The 16,432-nt window shown below is 47.2% G+C and overlaps 3 protein-coding genes across 4 annotated transcripts; all 3 read right to left on the reverse strand.

Moving 5' to 3' along the window:
- Positions 1 to 1,550: 1,550 nt before the first annotated feature.
- Positions 1,551 to 6,259, reverse strand: LOC308165607 (uncharacterized protein; the record flags this gene model as incomplete). Its single annotated transcript, XM_080539756.1, has 3 exons — positions 1,551 to 2,079; positions 2,339 to 2,806; positions 6,019 to 6,259. 3 exons carry the CDS (start codon positions 6,257 to 6,259, stop codon positions 1,649 to 1,651), a joined length of 1,140 nt encoding a protein of 379 aa, XP_080395882.1. The 3' UTR covers positions 1,551 to 1,648.
- Positions 6,260 to 8,411: 2,152 nt separating this feature from the next.
- Positions 8,412 to 12,118, reverse strand: gfod2 (glucose-fructose oxidoreductase domain containing 2). The gene is made up of 3 exons (XM_080539251.1): positions 12,024 to 12,118; positions 10,210 to 10,629; positions 8,412 to 9,407 (listed from the first exon to the last, which is right to left on the reverse strand). Exons 2-3 carry the CDS (start codon positions 10,460 to 10,462, stop codon positions 8,461 to 8,463), a joined length of 1,200 nt encoding a protein of 399 aa, XP_080395377.1. The 5' UTR covers positions 10,463 to 10,629; positions 12,024 to 12,118; the 3' UTR covers positions 8,412 to 8,460.
- Positions 12,119 to 14,002: 1,884 nt separating this feature from the next.
- On the reverse strand, positions 14,003 to 15,950 carry LOC308164888 (THAP domain-containing protein 11-like). Of its 2 annotated transcripts, none has more exons than XM_080538945.1 (2): positions 14,994 to 15,950; positions 14,003 to 14,483 (listed from the first exon to the last, which is right to left on the reverse strand). In XM_080538945.1, the coding sequence occupies exons 1-2, from the start codon at positions 15,853 to 15,855 to the stop codon at positions 14,449 to 14,451; spliced, it is 897 nt and encodes a 298-aa protein (XP_080395071.1). In that variant the 5' UTR covers positions 15,856 to 15,950; the 3' UTR covers positions 14,003 to 14,448. The 2 variants fall into 2 exon arrangements, with proteins under 2 accessions (XP_080395071.1, XP_080395070.1); XM_080538944.1 differs by having other exon boundaries at positions 14,003 to 14,521.
- Positions 15,951 to 16,432: the final 482 nt, after the last annotated feature.

Here is a 16,432-nt window from a genome sequence, read left to right on the forward strand (position 1 = left end):
TGTTTACCATTGTTCAGAGCAAAAGAGAGAGAGAGAGATCACCGGAAAAATACTGCCTTTCACCTGACGTTCTTTGTAACATAAAATAAGTATAGGCTATGTGGGGTTTCTGCTATGACTAATGTATACGGTACATACGTTAGTAGTATAATATAGTATAATAGTACCTATACAGCTTTTAATTTGAAACAGATAGCGGAAGTGTTCGGTTAAATACATTTTAAATGTACATACATAGACATTGAAACTCGGGTATGCCGCTGGTATGACGTCTATCTACTATCAACAGATCATTTTCACGCACGCATCACATGCAAATAATAGGCGAGTCTCCGACTCTCTAGATGGCGTGCCGCTGCAGCCAGTGAGAGACACGATCACGCTGCTATTGATGTTCTGTTGAGGAGCGTTGATGTCTTTAACCTTATACTGAGATATCTAATGTTGAACATACTATTGATAGACCAAGGCAGGAAGAGACCAATCAGAAATACCAGATCTGCCTTACGCATGATGATTCACTACAGACTGATTAGTATACTGTTTTTATTGTATGATGAATCTTAACTGAACTCTAATGATTATATGCACTAAACATTATTCAAAGATTACGGTAAATATAATACTTCAATATGTCTTTATATTGAACCCCCTGGATAGTAGTTTAAAAGCTTGCAAAAATGTAAAATGATAAGATATGTGTATTCCATTTCATTCATTACTGTAATGTAAGTACATACATAGAAATGTACCATCTAAAACAGACATGCTTCTCTGTTATGCAGAATATATAATAGTGTATGTTCTGTACATCACATTTCTTTGGTGTGTTGTTTATGACATCACTTCCTGTTGTCCACAGGGTTCTTCTTGTTCCTGTGGATTTGTGTTAAGAGACTGAGGGGGACTGAGCCGGCTGCTATGGCAACAGGACCAACTTGGAGCAGCCAGGCACTTTCTGCTGAGAGCGAGGTCCGAACCTCCTCTGAAAGGCTGAAGGGCCAGTAGGTCTCAGACAGACACATATTCATACTAATAGAAACTATTGTAGTCACTGGAAACAATGAGTTATGGTTTGAATGTAGTTTACTAGTACAATTGAAAAACCTGTAATACAATAATCATCAATAATTTTCTATTTCAATCAATATTCATTTTTTTCCTATAAGACGGATTTGTCCTTTATATAGACTTCTATATTGTAATGGCTTTCCTTAGAGTGAACTCTTCCTTACCATGCTACAGCACTTAACTAAGTCCGACTTGCAAGAAACAAACACACAAAATAACAAATAAATGTGTGAGTGATAACCCTGAAAGCATCTGTCAAAGTAGTGTTGGTGAGTCTCTGCATCACTTGCCGCTGGAAATGCACTTGGGATAAAAAAATAAAATTAAAAAAAGATTCTACAACCAGCACATATCACAGGTTTATTTAAAAAAAACAGAGTTAAAAAAGTGTTTACTTCACTAAAGCTCCTCCTGAGCATGGTCACCCCCACCTCCCCCCTAATAAGGAGAGTGGTGTAGGGTTTAGGGCAGATGCAGGGTGATTGGGGATAGGAATGGGCTGGTTCAGACAAATGGGAAAAGGGTCAACGCAATATTATATTGTCCTGTTGGGGGGGGGGGGGTCATTGAAAATCTCCTAACTATGAATCTCCTCCCTCAATGTCACTTCCTGTCCCTGTACCAAGTCCCCCTGGAACAAGCCAGGCACCGTCATCACCAGGCTCCGCCCCTGCCCCGCCTCTCTTCCTCTCTGCTCCAGCTCCTCCCTCTCCCTCCGCACCTGCTCCTTCTCCATCTGCAGCTTCAGCCTCTCCCTCTGAAGCTCCTCCCTCTCCCTCTGTTGGTTGCGCGCCTCCTGCTCCTGGGCCTTCTTCAGCACCTCCAGGGCCTCCTTCTCGGCGAACGCCTCCCTGGCGTTGGCCCTCCTCAGCGCCTCCAGCAGCTCCCTCTGCTGCTCCAGCGCCCGCGCCTCCTGCTGCTGTGCCTTCCTCAGGGCCTCCGTCAGCTCCCGCTCCCGCTCCAGCACGCGCACCTCGCCCTCGCACGCACCCATCACCTCAAACACGTCTAGAGGGGGGGGGGAGGGGAGAGAAAAAAACATAGATAAGGTTTGTGAGGTTGAACAAGGTTGAACTTGGCTAACCCCAACACACACAGACAGACAGACAGACAGACAGACACACAGACACACAGACAGACAGTCAGACAGACAGACAGACAGAGACACACACACACACACACACACACACACACAGAGAGAGAGAGACAGTTAGGTGGCAATACAAAACATACACTAACCAAACCCAAGACACACACACACACACACCTGAATACGTCCCTGGGCTTTCAGAGGACTGTATCTGTCGTTTCAGCGCGGTCACTCCGATTTTCCTCGCCAGTTTCGTGTTGTCGTCTTTGCGGGGCGTGTGCTGCGGCTGCCCCTCCCTGGACTGCCGCTTATGACCCTCCAGGCGGGCGAAGGCCTCCGGGTGTTTCTTCGACAGGTGACGCAGCAGGTTGCTGGTGCTGCTTCGGTGCTGGATCTTCTCCATGCAGAGCAGACACAGGGCCCGGTTGTTCTCCAGGCGCTCGTAGTGCATCCACACAGAGCTCCAGTGGCGCGTGGGGGTACCTGACCCCGCGTGGCTCGCCTCGGCCACCACCATGCCGTCCCCAGACACGGTGTGATCCCCCTCGGCCTTCAGGATGCCGTTGATGGCGCTCGTGATGTCTGCGTCGCTGGCCGCCGCGCTCTGCTCCGCGTGCTGCTCCTCCTCCTCCAGTGCTATCTCTACTAAGGAGACAAACAACACAGAAACTGGAATTTAGTAAGTAAGTAAAATGTATTTGTACAGCACCTTTCCCAGACCAAGGGTCACAAAGTGCTTTACATAGTAGAGAACATAATAAAGAAGAAACATAACGGGGCACTTAGGTGGTGTAGCGGGTTAAGCGTTGACCATGTAACCGCAGGGTCCCCGGTTCGATTCCGGCCGGGGACATATCCTGCATGTCATCCCTCCTCTCACTCTCACCCATCCTTCCTGTCTAAATCTCTACTATATCTCTCAATAAAAAATAAAAAATATGAGTGGGAATGCCCCACTCAGAAAAAATTACTTAAAAAAAAAAAGAAAGAAAGAAGAAACATAATAAAACATAATAAAAGAGCGAAAGTCACAGCAGGTTAAAATAGGCAAGTGAAAATAAAAACAAGTAAGGGCGACTACACACTAGACGACTTTTCAAGTTGTAACATCGCTGAGCCTCTCACACTAAACGACCGTCGTGCTGGTGTCCGTGTCGCAGCACAGCGCAGACTACAGGATGTGTTAACGACGGGGGCTCACAGACTACAAGATTCTTCACTTGGTCAGGACGATTCCTTGACATGGACATAAACACACCTGCTACCTTCTTTGAAAGAAATCGCGATTTATTCAGTGAAAACTAGTACACCATTCAACATAGCATAACAATAGCATAGCATTCGCGGACACAGTCAGTCAATGCACCTAGCACAACAATAGCATAGCATTCGCGGACACAGTCAGTCAATGCACCTAGCACAACAATAGCATAGCATTCGCGGACACAGTCAGTCAATGCACCTAGCACAACAATAGCATAGCATTCGCGGACACAGTCAGTCAATGCACCTAGCACAACAACTAGCGCCGTAGCTAAAGGCTATTATCACTCATTTCCCCGACCTCTCATTGGCTGTGCTGTCCACACGGGTCGTTGCCCATCTCATTGATTGATTGATTGAAAACTTTATTAGAAGATTTGCAGAAGTAGGTACATGACAGTACATATTACATACAAGGTCAACTAACAGGATAAAAACCCAAGAAAGCCACTGGCTTATTTCAATTGGGGTCCTTGATTCTCAATTCATCGTTGACCTCAGACTAGCAGAATGTAGATTCCGTCGGCCGATAAAATGAAACATGTTTGAAAAGATCTGGAGCCCTGCGATGGCCCTAACGACGGGGTCGGCGGTCCTCCGATTGCGTCTCTGAGCCTGTCACATTAAACGAGCGTCGGAGACGGCGCGTCCCCGGGTTTGCAACGACTGGAGGATTTTGTCGCCGACCACAAAAACTGGTCGGCGACAGCTAAATCGGGGTTAAAATCGTCTAGTGTGTAGCCGCCTTAACAGACAACAGGGGGCCATTCCACTAAAGGTGGATCAGTATAGCGGCGATTGAAATAAATGCAGCGATCAGGCAACTCGAGATTGGAATTCAAGCCTCAGGTGATTCCTCGAACGAGGATCAGCCTTGTGTCATCAGTGTTCACAGAAGACAGGCTTACAAATCTTCGATATGGGCGCGTGCACGCAGACATAAAGAGCCCAGAAGAGTCGATCTGTCGAAATGAAGATACTCCACTCTGCAGGGGTCCTACATTTGCGCAGCATTCCCGAATTATTGATCTTTATGAAGACGGAAAAATAAGATGTAAAATAGTGCAATACTGCCGCAATTAACAAGGCGAGGGAAATGGTTTGGCAAGAAATTGCTGACCGATTAAATGCGTAGGTCATACTAGCCCCAGTTATTGTTATATGTTCATATTTTAATAAATTAATATTACTACTGTGGTGATATCAGCAGCAGGCTACAAACCGTCATATCGCCACAATGGCCTAGTGGTATCGACCGCTGCCATAGGATTTATTCATCATTTTTAGACGTGGTTCGAATCCCTCTTCAGACGCACTTTTTACTGCATTTCGTTGTCTGAATCTAATCTAAAATCTCATCTAAAAAAGTATGTAGGCTATAAAATTATGGTGCAGGCTAATTTACAAGAACTGACACAATTACAATGGTGTTTGAAGCCTTTGCATGAAATCTTCGGTTAAATGTAAAAAAATAAATAAAATAAATACTCAGTCAAGTCTCGAACTCGCAACCTTTGGATCTCCAGCCGGCTGCCTTAACCACTGCGCCAACCAGACGGCTGAGATGACAGCAATGCAAGTTGATAGACATACCTATTCATTTTATTTTATTTTTCACACTTTTTAATTTATGTATCCATCGATCTATCTATCTATCTCACTTTCAAAATATCTAGTTATCTATCACACAATCAAACTATCTATCGATTGATCACACTTTCAAATTATCAAATTATCTATCTATCACACAGTCAAACTATCTAATCTATCTATCTCGTGTGAAGTGGGAACTAATATTTCCTAAAAGACACATGAGGAACTGTCGTTCGGGGTTTAGTTTCCGCCTGTGAGCCTTTTTTGACGCGCGTCTTACTATAGCCTGTGTTTTAGCCTGGTCGCGACCAGGCTAATTATATCTGACTCAGGAGCTCAACCAAGCAGCAAATTATTTGAGCCACATTGATGGAACCGAAAGCAAGCTAACATTATCGAGGCTTAGAACTTTATCGAGGCTTAGAACTTTATCGAGCTTCGTGGAATAGCCCCCAGGTGTACAACAATGTCAACAGGACACAGAAAGACAGACTTTTGGGGCTATCTACAAGGCAGTCTTTAGCTGTTTTTTTTAAAAGCCTCGACCGAGCCAGCCGATCTAAGATCAGTTAAGCAGGAGCTACACACCTTACTGAACATGAACCACCGAAAGAGGGGGGCGTCACACTGAGCGATTAAGACTTATTATGTATGTACCCAATGCTGTTTGACACCAATGCTGATATGATCTGCATGACAATGTCACCAAACGATCACGCCTCTCGTCTCAGCCATCCAACCTAAGCTAGCCTAACCCTAAGTCATTTTAAATGCCAATGAATGATGACATCTCCTTAACACAGGAGGGGCAGCGGTGGGTCACACGTTGGGGGTCTTCTGAAAATTGGGCTGAAATGGGTTCTTGAAAATCAAACCAACCCCCCTGTCTCTATTCGATCAAACGAGAGAATGAACAGACACAGTAAAGTGAACAGTAACCGATCGGATCCATTGAACGTAGCTAAGGTCATTCTCTCTTTCACAATAACATGGAAACATACCATCATCACAATATTCGCCGTTGGTTGTGATCATCGGTTCAGTGTGGTCATCCACCGACCCCCGCCAGTCTTTGGATTCCGCCCTGCTGAGCTCGTCCGGGTGTTTGCTGCGCATATGCTTCAGCATGTTGGTGGTGTGTCCGCAGTGGAGGATGGTGTGCGAGCACAGGCGACAGCGCACTTTCTTCTCGTCTAAAATGTGGAAAAAGGTCCAGACCACACTCCGCTTTCTGGGCGCCATCTTTCTACCAAATGTTTTTGTGTTGTTGTTGTTGTCCTTCTTGTTCACGACAAGGCTGAGGTCTCTGTCTGTCAGCGTGTCTGCTGCCGCCTGTCGGACGGGGGCGGTAATGTAATTAGCTCTGAGCATTATTTAATCTGGCTGGATTTACATTACATTTGACCTCACAGCACAGCAGGTCCTCTGAATGCTTATTTACTAGTCTAGAAAACCAGCATGATGATTTGATGGTGTTTGATCAAGAGGTGGGGAAGCATCATAGACAGATCACACATATGAACAAGAAGAGACACAAAAATATAGCAGTGGGGTATTTATTAATGTACAGGTAACATGTGTGTGCAGTACATTGTCCAGAGCCACCAGCCCCTGTTCACCGGTTTTGTGTTTGACCGTGATAACGATCACCAAGTAAAACATTCATGATAAAAACCTTCACAAAATATAAATATTAATCTACAAACTTCGTACAACTTCTCAGACACATTTTCACATGCTGAACATGTACTTTTTTTTTTTTTTAAATACAACATAGTGACACACCTTTTCTTAGGTACTCTTAAAACACAAAATGTAAAAATTAAATAATATAAGCTAGTACAGTCTTTCCGCAATACAGACAGGCACATTTTATTCACAGGCTTGTAGACAAGCTGGCCAGTTTCTAAAGAAACAACAGCGCATTTAGTGGCATTCTTATCAGTGCAGGAAAAGCTGATATGGAAAACTGGGTTGATAATCCATTTCTAATTGACAAAATCACAAAGAAACCCAAATAATGCCTAATACTCAAGGTGTATCTACAACTCAAAAGACTTGTTATGAAACATTGTGCTCATGTGAGGAAGCTTATAGATAACGTTCTATCTATGTGGAGGTCACACTATGATGACGGCGATGATAATAATGCACCGTGGAAACTCCCAAGAACCAAGATATGGCCCGCTCCACATTGAAATCAAACATCCGTAAGCTAGTAGTAACTGAATGTAAAGGTGAGTGTGCATATGTTGTATTTTTAAGATACACACTGTCGTGTATGTAAATCCTTGTTTGCATCTATTACACATGTAAACAGCAGAGGTCGTGAGACACAGTGAGGAACTACAGGAGAACACGTTTATAACGTTTCATCCCTTGAGGTAATTACTGATGTGACAGGAATGTGTGGATAGGGTGGGATACGATGGGCTGATCCAAACGTAATCGTTGCCAAACTCTGTCTTGAGACAATGGGAGCGGTCACAAGCACACTCAAGGGTGAAAACATGCACGTTTGTGGACAACCGAAGCTGGATAGTTGACAAAAACTAAATTCTGGTCGTTTAAAACAGTAGATTTTGCACCTGAATCGGGTGAGAGTACTCCATAAGATATATTATGCATGCAGTTGAATTGAAAATGGAAGGGGGGGGGGGAGGGAATCAATTTAGCTTATCTGACTAATGTGCATAGCATCTTTACAGCATACCGCCTTCACCTATATATCCACAACTGTCAACACATCAGCAATGACCTTGACAAGTATCAAAGTATCGATGAAGACAAAAAGAAATATCACACAAAGACCCATGAGGAAGATAATGAGTTTGGTACATACTATGCTAAACTCCATCCCAGTATAGTCTGTTACTATTAATAGTTGTGCGCACACACGCACGCATACACACATACATACACGTACACACATACATACACGCAAGTACACACGCAAGCACGCGCACACACACACACCTCCAGTAGTATGTCTGCCTGGCTGTAGGTTCAAGTCAGGAAGGATTCTGTATCTTTGACTGTGACAGGGAGGAGGGAGGAGGCCGGGGGCAGGGTGATGTGCTGGGGGATGTAGAGGTGTAGAGGGGGGGGGGGGGGCAGGGTGAGGTGCTGGGGGATGTAGAGGTGTAGAGGGGGGGGGCAGGGTGAGGTGCTGGGGGATGTAGAGGCGTAGAGCCAGGGTGAGGTGCTGGGGGATGTAGAGGTGTAGAGAGGGGGGGGCAGGGTGAGGTGCTGGGGGATGTAGAGGTGTAGAGGGGGGGGGGGCAGGGTGAGGTGCTGGGGGATGTAGAGGCGTAGAGCCAGGGTGAGGTGCTGGGGGATGTAGAGGTGTAGAGAGGGGGGGGCAGGGTGAGGTGCTGGGGGATGTAGAGAAGGAGGGGGGGGGGGGGTTCTTGTTAGTGAGTGTCAGCGTAAAAAACAAGTGTTCAGTTCTTGTTCCTCTGCAGCGCCTCACACAGGTTGTGGTTGGGATCCGGTTCCTGGGTCATGACCTCCACGCTCTCCCACTCTCCGGTGCGGCTCGACCGTTTCACCGCCTCCACCACAGTCTGCACGTACAGCCCGTCCTCGAACGTGGCCGCCATGGCGACCGGGCCCCGCGCCCACGACCTCCGCTCCTCCTCCGCCTGGAAAGCGTGCCTCAGTGCCGTTACCATGGAGCCCAGCCCCCGCAGGTGCGGCAGGGGGAGGGGGTCCCGGACCTCCGGACCCCCCCCCACACCCCCGCTGTCCCCCAGCAGCAGCTCCTCCCCTTTACCCCCGTTGTGCTGCCCGTACAGTTCCGTTCCCCTGGCGACCAGCCTCCCCGCGGACCCCACCACCATCACCTCGTGCACGAAGGCCCCCGGCATGTTGAAGTTCAGCGTCACGGTGCAGCACACTCCGCCCGACCCGGTCCCGGACCCAGACCCGTTCCCGGACCCGTTCCCAGACCCGGACCCAGCCATCAGCATCTGGAAGAAGCAGAAGTCGTCGCTGGTGACGCGGCGGATCCCGCGGATCGAGCGGTTCTGTTGCACAAACGTCCGCAGCAGGCCGTGCACCCGCTGGGCCCTCGCCCCGGTCAGGTGACTCAGCAGGTCCACCAGGGCGGAGCCGACCGTGTGAAGCCCGCCCCCTCCCATCAGCTCCTCGCAAGTCCAGCCGTACGACTGGTCCAGGAGGCTGGGGCCGTAGACCCGGGCGTCGCACACCTGCAGCTCGCCCACGTATCCCTCCGCCAGCAGCCGCCGCATAGCCACGAACGCCGGCAGGAAGCGCAGGGTGTTGCCCACGATGCTCAGCAGCTGAGGGTAGTATCGCGCCGCCGTGACCATTTTGAACGCGTCCACGGCTGTTGCGGCCTTCTCGCAGACGACGTTCTTGCCTATCCCTGCAGAGAAGAGAGAGGGAAGGGGTGGGAGAGAGGTGGGGAGAAGGGGAGGGAAAGTCAAGAGCTTTGTATATGGAACCATTTGGAACCACTGCCTCTCAACCGCTTTGCCTGTGTGTGCACATTAGTTAATTGTGTGTACTTTACTGTTCTGGGTGTTGGCAAATGACCCCTGCCCTGATTAAATTAGCACACACGGGGCATGAACATACAGCCCTGTTTGATACCATTCCTCAGACACAGAGAGAGAGAGAGAGAGAGAGAGAGTGAGTGAGTGAGTGAGTGAGTGAGTGAGAGGGAGAGAGATCCACACACAGGCAAACAGACTGCCAGAGAGCCAGACACTCCATTCAACGCTCCATGAATTACCCTGGAGCTTAGCTGGGGAGGACGTGCCGTTTGGTGGGGACACACTCAGGAAGCAGGAACTAAAGCAGGAAGCTGAGGTCAACACTCTGGAATGCCACCAGATAAGAGTGTTGACCTCACCTCCTCTGACATCACAGTGTTAGCACAGCACCTATACAGTACTTCAACACCGTTGTGAGAGAGAGACTACTACTAATACCACTATCAGTGCTATTCAGACCTTCCCCTGTTCATGTAAGCATGTGAAAGAAATGCTTTCCTCCAGCTGCCATGCAGAGTGAGTGAGTGTGAGAGAGAGTCTGTGGTTCCTACTGTTATCACCCATGCCCCTTAATGGGACCTCCAGGCTGCCTCACTTCTTGGGTGGGGCAGGACTCAAGATAACCAAACTGTGTGTGTGTGTGTGTGTGTGTGTGTGTGTGTGTGGTCTTACCCAGGGCTTTGACAGCAATCTGCCGTGTGAGGGGTGGCGGGATACAGATGCAGACCAGTTCAACTTCACGCCGTAGCAGGACGTCGTCCGATTGGCTGGTGTGAAACGGGATGCTCAACTCCTGCGCCAGGGAGCACGCCTCCTCCTCGCTCCGACCCCACAGCGCGTGCACCTCAAAGCCTTCCTCCCGTAGCAGAGGGACCAGCAGGCGTGCCGTGCTCCCAGTGCCAAACACACCGACGCCTGGCAACATGGCTGCAATTCTCTCTCTCCCCCCCACCACCACCACCACCACACGTCTGGTCTACACCACAGCTGGCCTCACTGACCTCCCAGCATCCCGGCAGCCTCCGACATCTCACAACTCTCCTCTGAACAAGGGAACTGGTACTGCTGCCGGGCAACGAAGAGGACCTTTTCCTGTAAAAAAAACAAAAACAACAACAATTAATTAAAAAAACAAGTTATTATATTAAAAAATGTCCAACAGAACCATTCAGAAGAAGGAGACAGTATGACTTGGTTCCGTTTGTTTGGGTGTGACCAGCTTATGTAATCAGCCGTCTCTGATAGGAGCTGCTCTGTCCAACCACATAGTTCACATGCCATTCCTCAAAAGGTTCCCCTGACAAGCCCGACACAGGCCTCGACACCATCTGCCCATAAAGCCTCCTCCCATGCAGGTGTGTGTGTGTGTGTATGTGTGTGTGTGTGTGTGTGTGTGTGTGTGTGCTCCAGCTGTGTCTCTGATCTATTATCAGTTAGGGCACACTTACTATTCATAAATGTAAAAAACAAAACAAAAAAAACGTGAATGATACAACAGACAGGGTTCAATAAACTGCGCTGAGAACAAAGTGCGCCTGGAACAGCGTGTGTCAATGTTTATCTAGAGGAGAGATAACGACTGGTGTTATCACACAGTGATGTGTCACTAACCTTCACCAACTCAGAGGTGTGTAGCCTACTACTACTACTACTACTATGATAATGATGAGTGGACTAAACAGAGAGATGAGGTCTTATTTCAGTGCAAGGACAATGATGGCACAACATTGTCATTTGTTGTCTCTGATGGCACATCATTGTCCTTGCACTGAAATAAGACCTCATCTCTCTGTCACACCCTGGGGACAGCTGGTCTCGGCGACGCGACCTTATTTGCATAGACAGACAGAGAGCCACCATGCACCGTGCACCTGCCGCACAGACACGCACAAAAGAATCGTTATCCATCATCATGGACATATAATCAGCTGATATACCCGACACGTACTAACTAAATGACCAATCTAGCAGCTAGATCCATGGGTTGCGATGAGCACATAACCAGCTGGCAAACGCGGGATGTGCCTCCTCCTTCACACCCCGATCCTTTAGCCATGACTTTGTGTTTCATAATAATTAAAACACGACTTTCTTTACATTTAAAAAAAAAAATCGGAAGATGATATGTGTCGTTTCTCTGGCTGATCAGCTAGCTAGCTCGGCTGTTGTTGTAGTAGTGAGCTAAGCTGACTTAGCTCTACTCGTGATGAAGGTAGACGCACAGCCTGCATACTGATCGTACTGTTAAAACGCTTCGGTGACATTTTAAATCATATTGACTCATATTCACTGATCAGTTCTTCTTAACTTAGTTAGCAGAATAGTACCCACGCTTAGCTCGAACACTATTCCTCTGTCTGTCGCCAACACAGAGGGATCCTTGATCAACAGTCAGACTCCGAGTCCTATTTTTCCACTCGCAGTGAGGTCGAAACTTGTTGATTTTTTCCCCTGAATAACCCTGATCTCTTTAGGTATTCACTTACTTCAACACTCTGGTGGTCTGTCTGTCTTCAATCTACTCGAGGTGCGTTTTTAATTCCGCGCATCCGTGTTCGCCCAGCATCCGCGTCTCTCTCTCTCTCTCTCTCTCTCTCTCTCTCTCTCTCTCTCTCTCTCTCTCTCGACGTCGACTGACGCGCATGCGCAGTTGATAGCAGCCCAGTCCGTCCGGACCACATCCCAGTCACGCCCATCCTCCTTTCAGCACCAGAAGGACTGGTTTCGATGGGGGGGGATACTGTTGTATCGGGATGCTTCCTCGGCGTTGCTAAGGGGGGGTGTGGTGGGGGTTGCATGACTTGTCCGGTCAAACCTACGTGGCTATCTATAACACTGTACCTTAAATGGATGAGTGAGTTTATAATTATTTTGTTTGCTATGCACCAAGTTTGCTTTGCACACAATGGAAATTCACCATACCTCCTGCAACAACTAGTGTGTGTGTGTGTGTGTGTGTGTGTGTACGTACGCTGTATTAAAAACCAAATTTGTTGTCTCTGACTCGTTGGATCTGCCTGACATGACCACAGTAAACCTGCCCATCACAGTGAAGGGGCTGAGCAGGAAGAGACCACACCGGAGCCTCAGTGTAACCACCTTCGAGACGCATCTTGAATTTACATTCATATATGAATACCTATGGACCTATATAATTAAGATGTTGAATTTGATAAAGCCATGCCATTAACAGATAATACAAATGGAGATAAGCAAAGCTGTCATGAGCTGTACAGAGTTGTCATGGGAATACAAGTCTCTGTTTCTGGATATTGTACCACAAAAGTGTGTACACTATCCTGTCTCCTTATACTGCTGGCTTACAGCAACTGCTTAAGTCTGCTCAAGTTATGGTGTGCAGTATGACGTTACATTTAACCCTAAAAAGAGTGTTGTCATGATCACTAAAACCAAAGAGAAGCAAGACTTTCCTTCATTCTCTGTAGCAGGCCGAGCGCTAAATGTGGTGAACAAAGAGATATTTGGGTCACATCATCAGGAACGATCTATGTGATGACGACAGTGTTGCAAACTGTATGCACAAGCCAATATGCTGACACGCAAATTTCACATGTGTACAGATGATGTTAAAACAGCCCTTTTTAGAGCCTATTGTAGTGTACTCCACTCTACTGCCCACTTGTGGTGCAGCTACAGTAAAGCAACAATGAAAAAGCTTCAGGTGGCATTTAATGATGCATTCAGAATCTTGCTCAAGCTCCCAATATGGACAAGTCATATATTTGTGATTAGTAATGTTCCCACCTTTCATGCCGTATTGAGGAATTTTATGTACAAATGTATGTGTCGATTAATTGATTCAAAAAAATGTAGGCTAATCATAGTGGCCTTAACTGAGCCCACACAAAGGTACTCCTCTTGTTTTTTGGAAACATTGTAACAAATGTCTATGTATTTTAATCACTGTGGACTTGTGAACTGCAATGATTATAATTTGTGTTGTTGTCCTCGTATTGTATTTTATTATGTTGTATACATTACTGATATGGACCGATGTGTCTGAAATAAAGTTAAATTGAATTGAAATTGTACATATAGCTCCCTATAATTCTTTGTGAGCCTAATCTGATCGGTCACACTTTCTGTAGCAATGTGTTGTGTGTTTGCAAGCTCTAGGCCTACATCTTTGTACAGATGTCTGTTTCAGTAGACAATTCTGTAGGTAAGAGGGGCATAAATGTCAGAGGAACCTCATTTTGCTGTGAGGCAATCGCATGAAGTGAACAACTACAACTCACCCCTTGACTGGCACTTACATTAAGTTACTATAAATATCCCTACAGTGCATAGCCATGACATAATAGTCTAGTAACAATAGCTGTAGGATATCATAATTCCCATGAATCAATTCAAGTACAAAAAGAAATAATTCATACACATGCCATTTCAAAATGAAATAATAGCCTTTATTTATGTAAACCAGCTCCTTTCCCTTCTTGTTTTTTTTAGTTATTTTTTCTTTCCTAGCACCAGGGGAGCACCCCCTCCCAAATGTCATCGTTTGGTACCTGTACTATATCAATGACAATAAAAGACCATTCATTCATTCATTCATTCATTCTCTCAAATTTACTTCAAATCGATATGGTTTCAGAACCGTCATTCAGAGGAAGGAAGGTTCCTTCAGTTCCGAAACAGTCATTCATTCCATGTAGGTGATAGCTGTCAGGTCAAAAGTTCAACAGTCATAGGCTAACATGACATCCTTGTGTGGCGACTCTTTGCAGATATCAAACAGGAGGAGAGGGTTGAGGCACACGGCCAGTGTACCTTTTGATGCTTAAACGTCCCACAATCAGATGCAGACTCAGGTCACACTGATCTGACGGAAACAGGCACCTTTCAAGCACATTTCCATCTCCACGACAGTCCAGAACAACATGATTGGTTTTAGAGGACGGTCTCTGAGCCGGTGCTGAAGTAGTCTAGTGGATACAAGGGAGGGGGAATTCAGCTGAAGACACTAACAAACAAACAAACAAACAGACACAAATCACTTATCACAACGAAACACAACATAATTCATCATCTTGTCCACCTGCAGGTAGAGCCTATCTGGAGCTGAGTTCATAAAGTTCATAAAGCTGCAGGCTTGTTGGCACTTGGCCTTGAACAACCCCAACCGCTGCTGGTGGGTGGACTACATGGGCAATGTTTTAGGCAACTATGGGTTTATCTCTATCAGCTAACTAGCCAACTACATAATTGATAGTCGAAAGTGGCTCAGTCTCCTCTACTGAAAATAAATTGTCGTCGCTTTCGTACAAAAGAGGGTTTCCACTGTTCTCCTTGGGTCGCTTAGTGTTGTCTTCTCAGTTTGAGTCTCAGGTCGCGCCAGTCTAGCTATCTTAGGGTTAGGGTTAGGGTTAACCCTCTCTATCCTCTGGGTTTAGTACATATTGTGGATCATATTGTGGGTCACATCTTCTTCCTACCAGCCACAGCGGAGGCCCCCGCGGCCCCGGCGGACAGCAGACGGTCCCGCTCCCGCACCTCCTCCTGCAGCTTGGCCTCGGTCACACGCAGCTGGCGGATGGTGGCCTTCATCTCCTTCATCTTCACCTCCATCAGCGCGATAATGTCCAGCTGCTCGTTCAGCTTTCGCAGCAGTTCGGTCGGAGTGGTCCCGGTGGTCAGCGAGTAGCAGTGGTCCAGCGGGTTACTGACGACGCTGCAATGCTGAACGGGAGCTGCGACCTGACCCGAGAACCAGGTCAGGTCGGTGGAGCTGGAGACCACCGCAGTGATGCTGCTCCCCTGGTCTCCCTGTGCGGGGGGCAAACTGACCGGGCCTCCGAGGTATTCACCGTTCTGCCCTATTTGCACCCCGGCGGGTTTATTATCACCTGTCTCGGTGCCAATAAGGTCTGTCGCTGCGTCGCTCTGTGCGGTTCCGGCATCAGCAGCAGCGGTGGAAATAACGTTAGTGATGACAATGCTGGGAGCTGGGGCAGGGGCAGGGGCAGGGGCAGGGGCAGGGGCAGGGGGAGCTGCTGCAGCGGCCGGTTTCCTGTTCCTGCCCCTTCGACTCTTGCGTTCATTCACCCCCCGTAGTGGGAAGAGGGTCGGAACTCGGATGGTGTAGGTCTTTCTCCCGCCTGGGAAGTGGTCGCTGCAGACCCGGTGTCCCGTGGTGGGCTGGAAGGTACTGAAACAGCCGCTCACCCCGGCCCGGGAGATGTTCTTCAACCACGTCTCCCTTTGCACGGTGTCTTTGGGAAATGTGTAAAACCGCAGCTGTCTGTCCCAATGCGAGTTGTTGTAGCAGCCAGGAACACAGCAAGTGAATCCAGGCATAGTTATTCCAACGCAAAGCTAATAATATATTCGTTATTCTATATAAGTGATATCTAATTTACTTTTGTTTCGTTCTTCTCCGCACTGTTATCAAGTCCAGTGGCCTCAAAGCGGAACTACACGTCCCACAATGCTTACGACTTCCTGTTTTGGTTCACAAGCAAGCTCCCTTACAAAATGTTGCATTTTGATAAATATTGAGCGCAATTCATAGCCTATTGATTACACCATATTTATGTGTAGATATCAAAGCTGATTATTATTATGACAGAGTTGAACCACTACTCCGTGTGTCTCCGCTCCCCAAACAAGTGTCAATCAGGACTAAGAACTCCTTATAAACTACATTTCCCAAATGTGTGTCCTCATCGGTTTCCGTTTCCGCTTCTCTTCGTGAGATTTTCTCTTGAATAAATGCGGGAGTCAAACAACTTCTCCAGAGTAAGCGGTGGCAGCTACCTAGTTATCTAACGAAAGTGTGTCAAGTCAAGTAAGTAGCTTCGTTTTTGTAAGTGTCTTGTTCATTTTCAAGGGAAACACGTAAACGGAATAGCAAAACATGGAAATGGGTCATATT

The sequence above is a fragment of the Nansenia antarctica genome (assembly GCF_963989245.1).
Source record: "Nansenia antarctica genome assembly, chromosome: 9".
NCBI classification, from domain to species: Eukaryota; Metazoa; Chordata; class Actinopteri; order Argentiniformes; family Microstomatidae; genus Nansenia; species Nansenia antarctica.

Bases quoted from the DNA above. Each gene is read 5' to 3' on its own strand.
- LOC308164888 (XM_080538944.1), bottom strand. From the start codon at position 15,855: ATGCCTGGATTCACTTGCTGTGTTCCTGGCTGCTACAACAACTCGCAT. The intron at 14,522-14,993 runs GTAGGAAGAAGA...TTTGTTTGTTAG, and splicing joins GGGGGCCTCCGCTGTGGCTG to TGTCTTCAGCTGAATTCCCC.
- gfod2 (XM_080539251.1), bottom strand. From the start codon at position 10,462: ATGTTGCCAGGCGTCGGTGTGTTTGGCACTGGGAGCACGGCACGCCTG. The intron at 9,408-10,209 runs GTAAGACCACAC...TCTTCTCTGCAG, and splicing joins GATTGCTGTCAAAGCCCTGG to GGATAGGCAAGAACGTCGTC.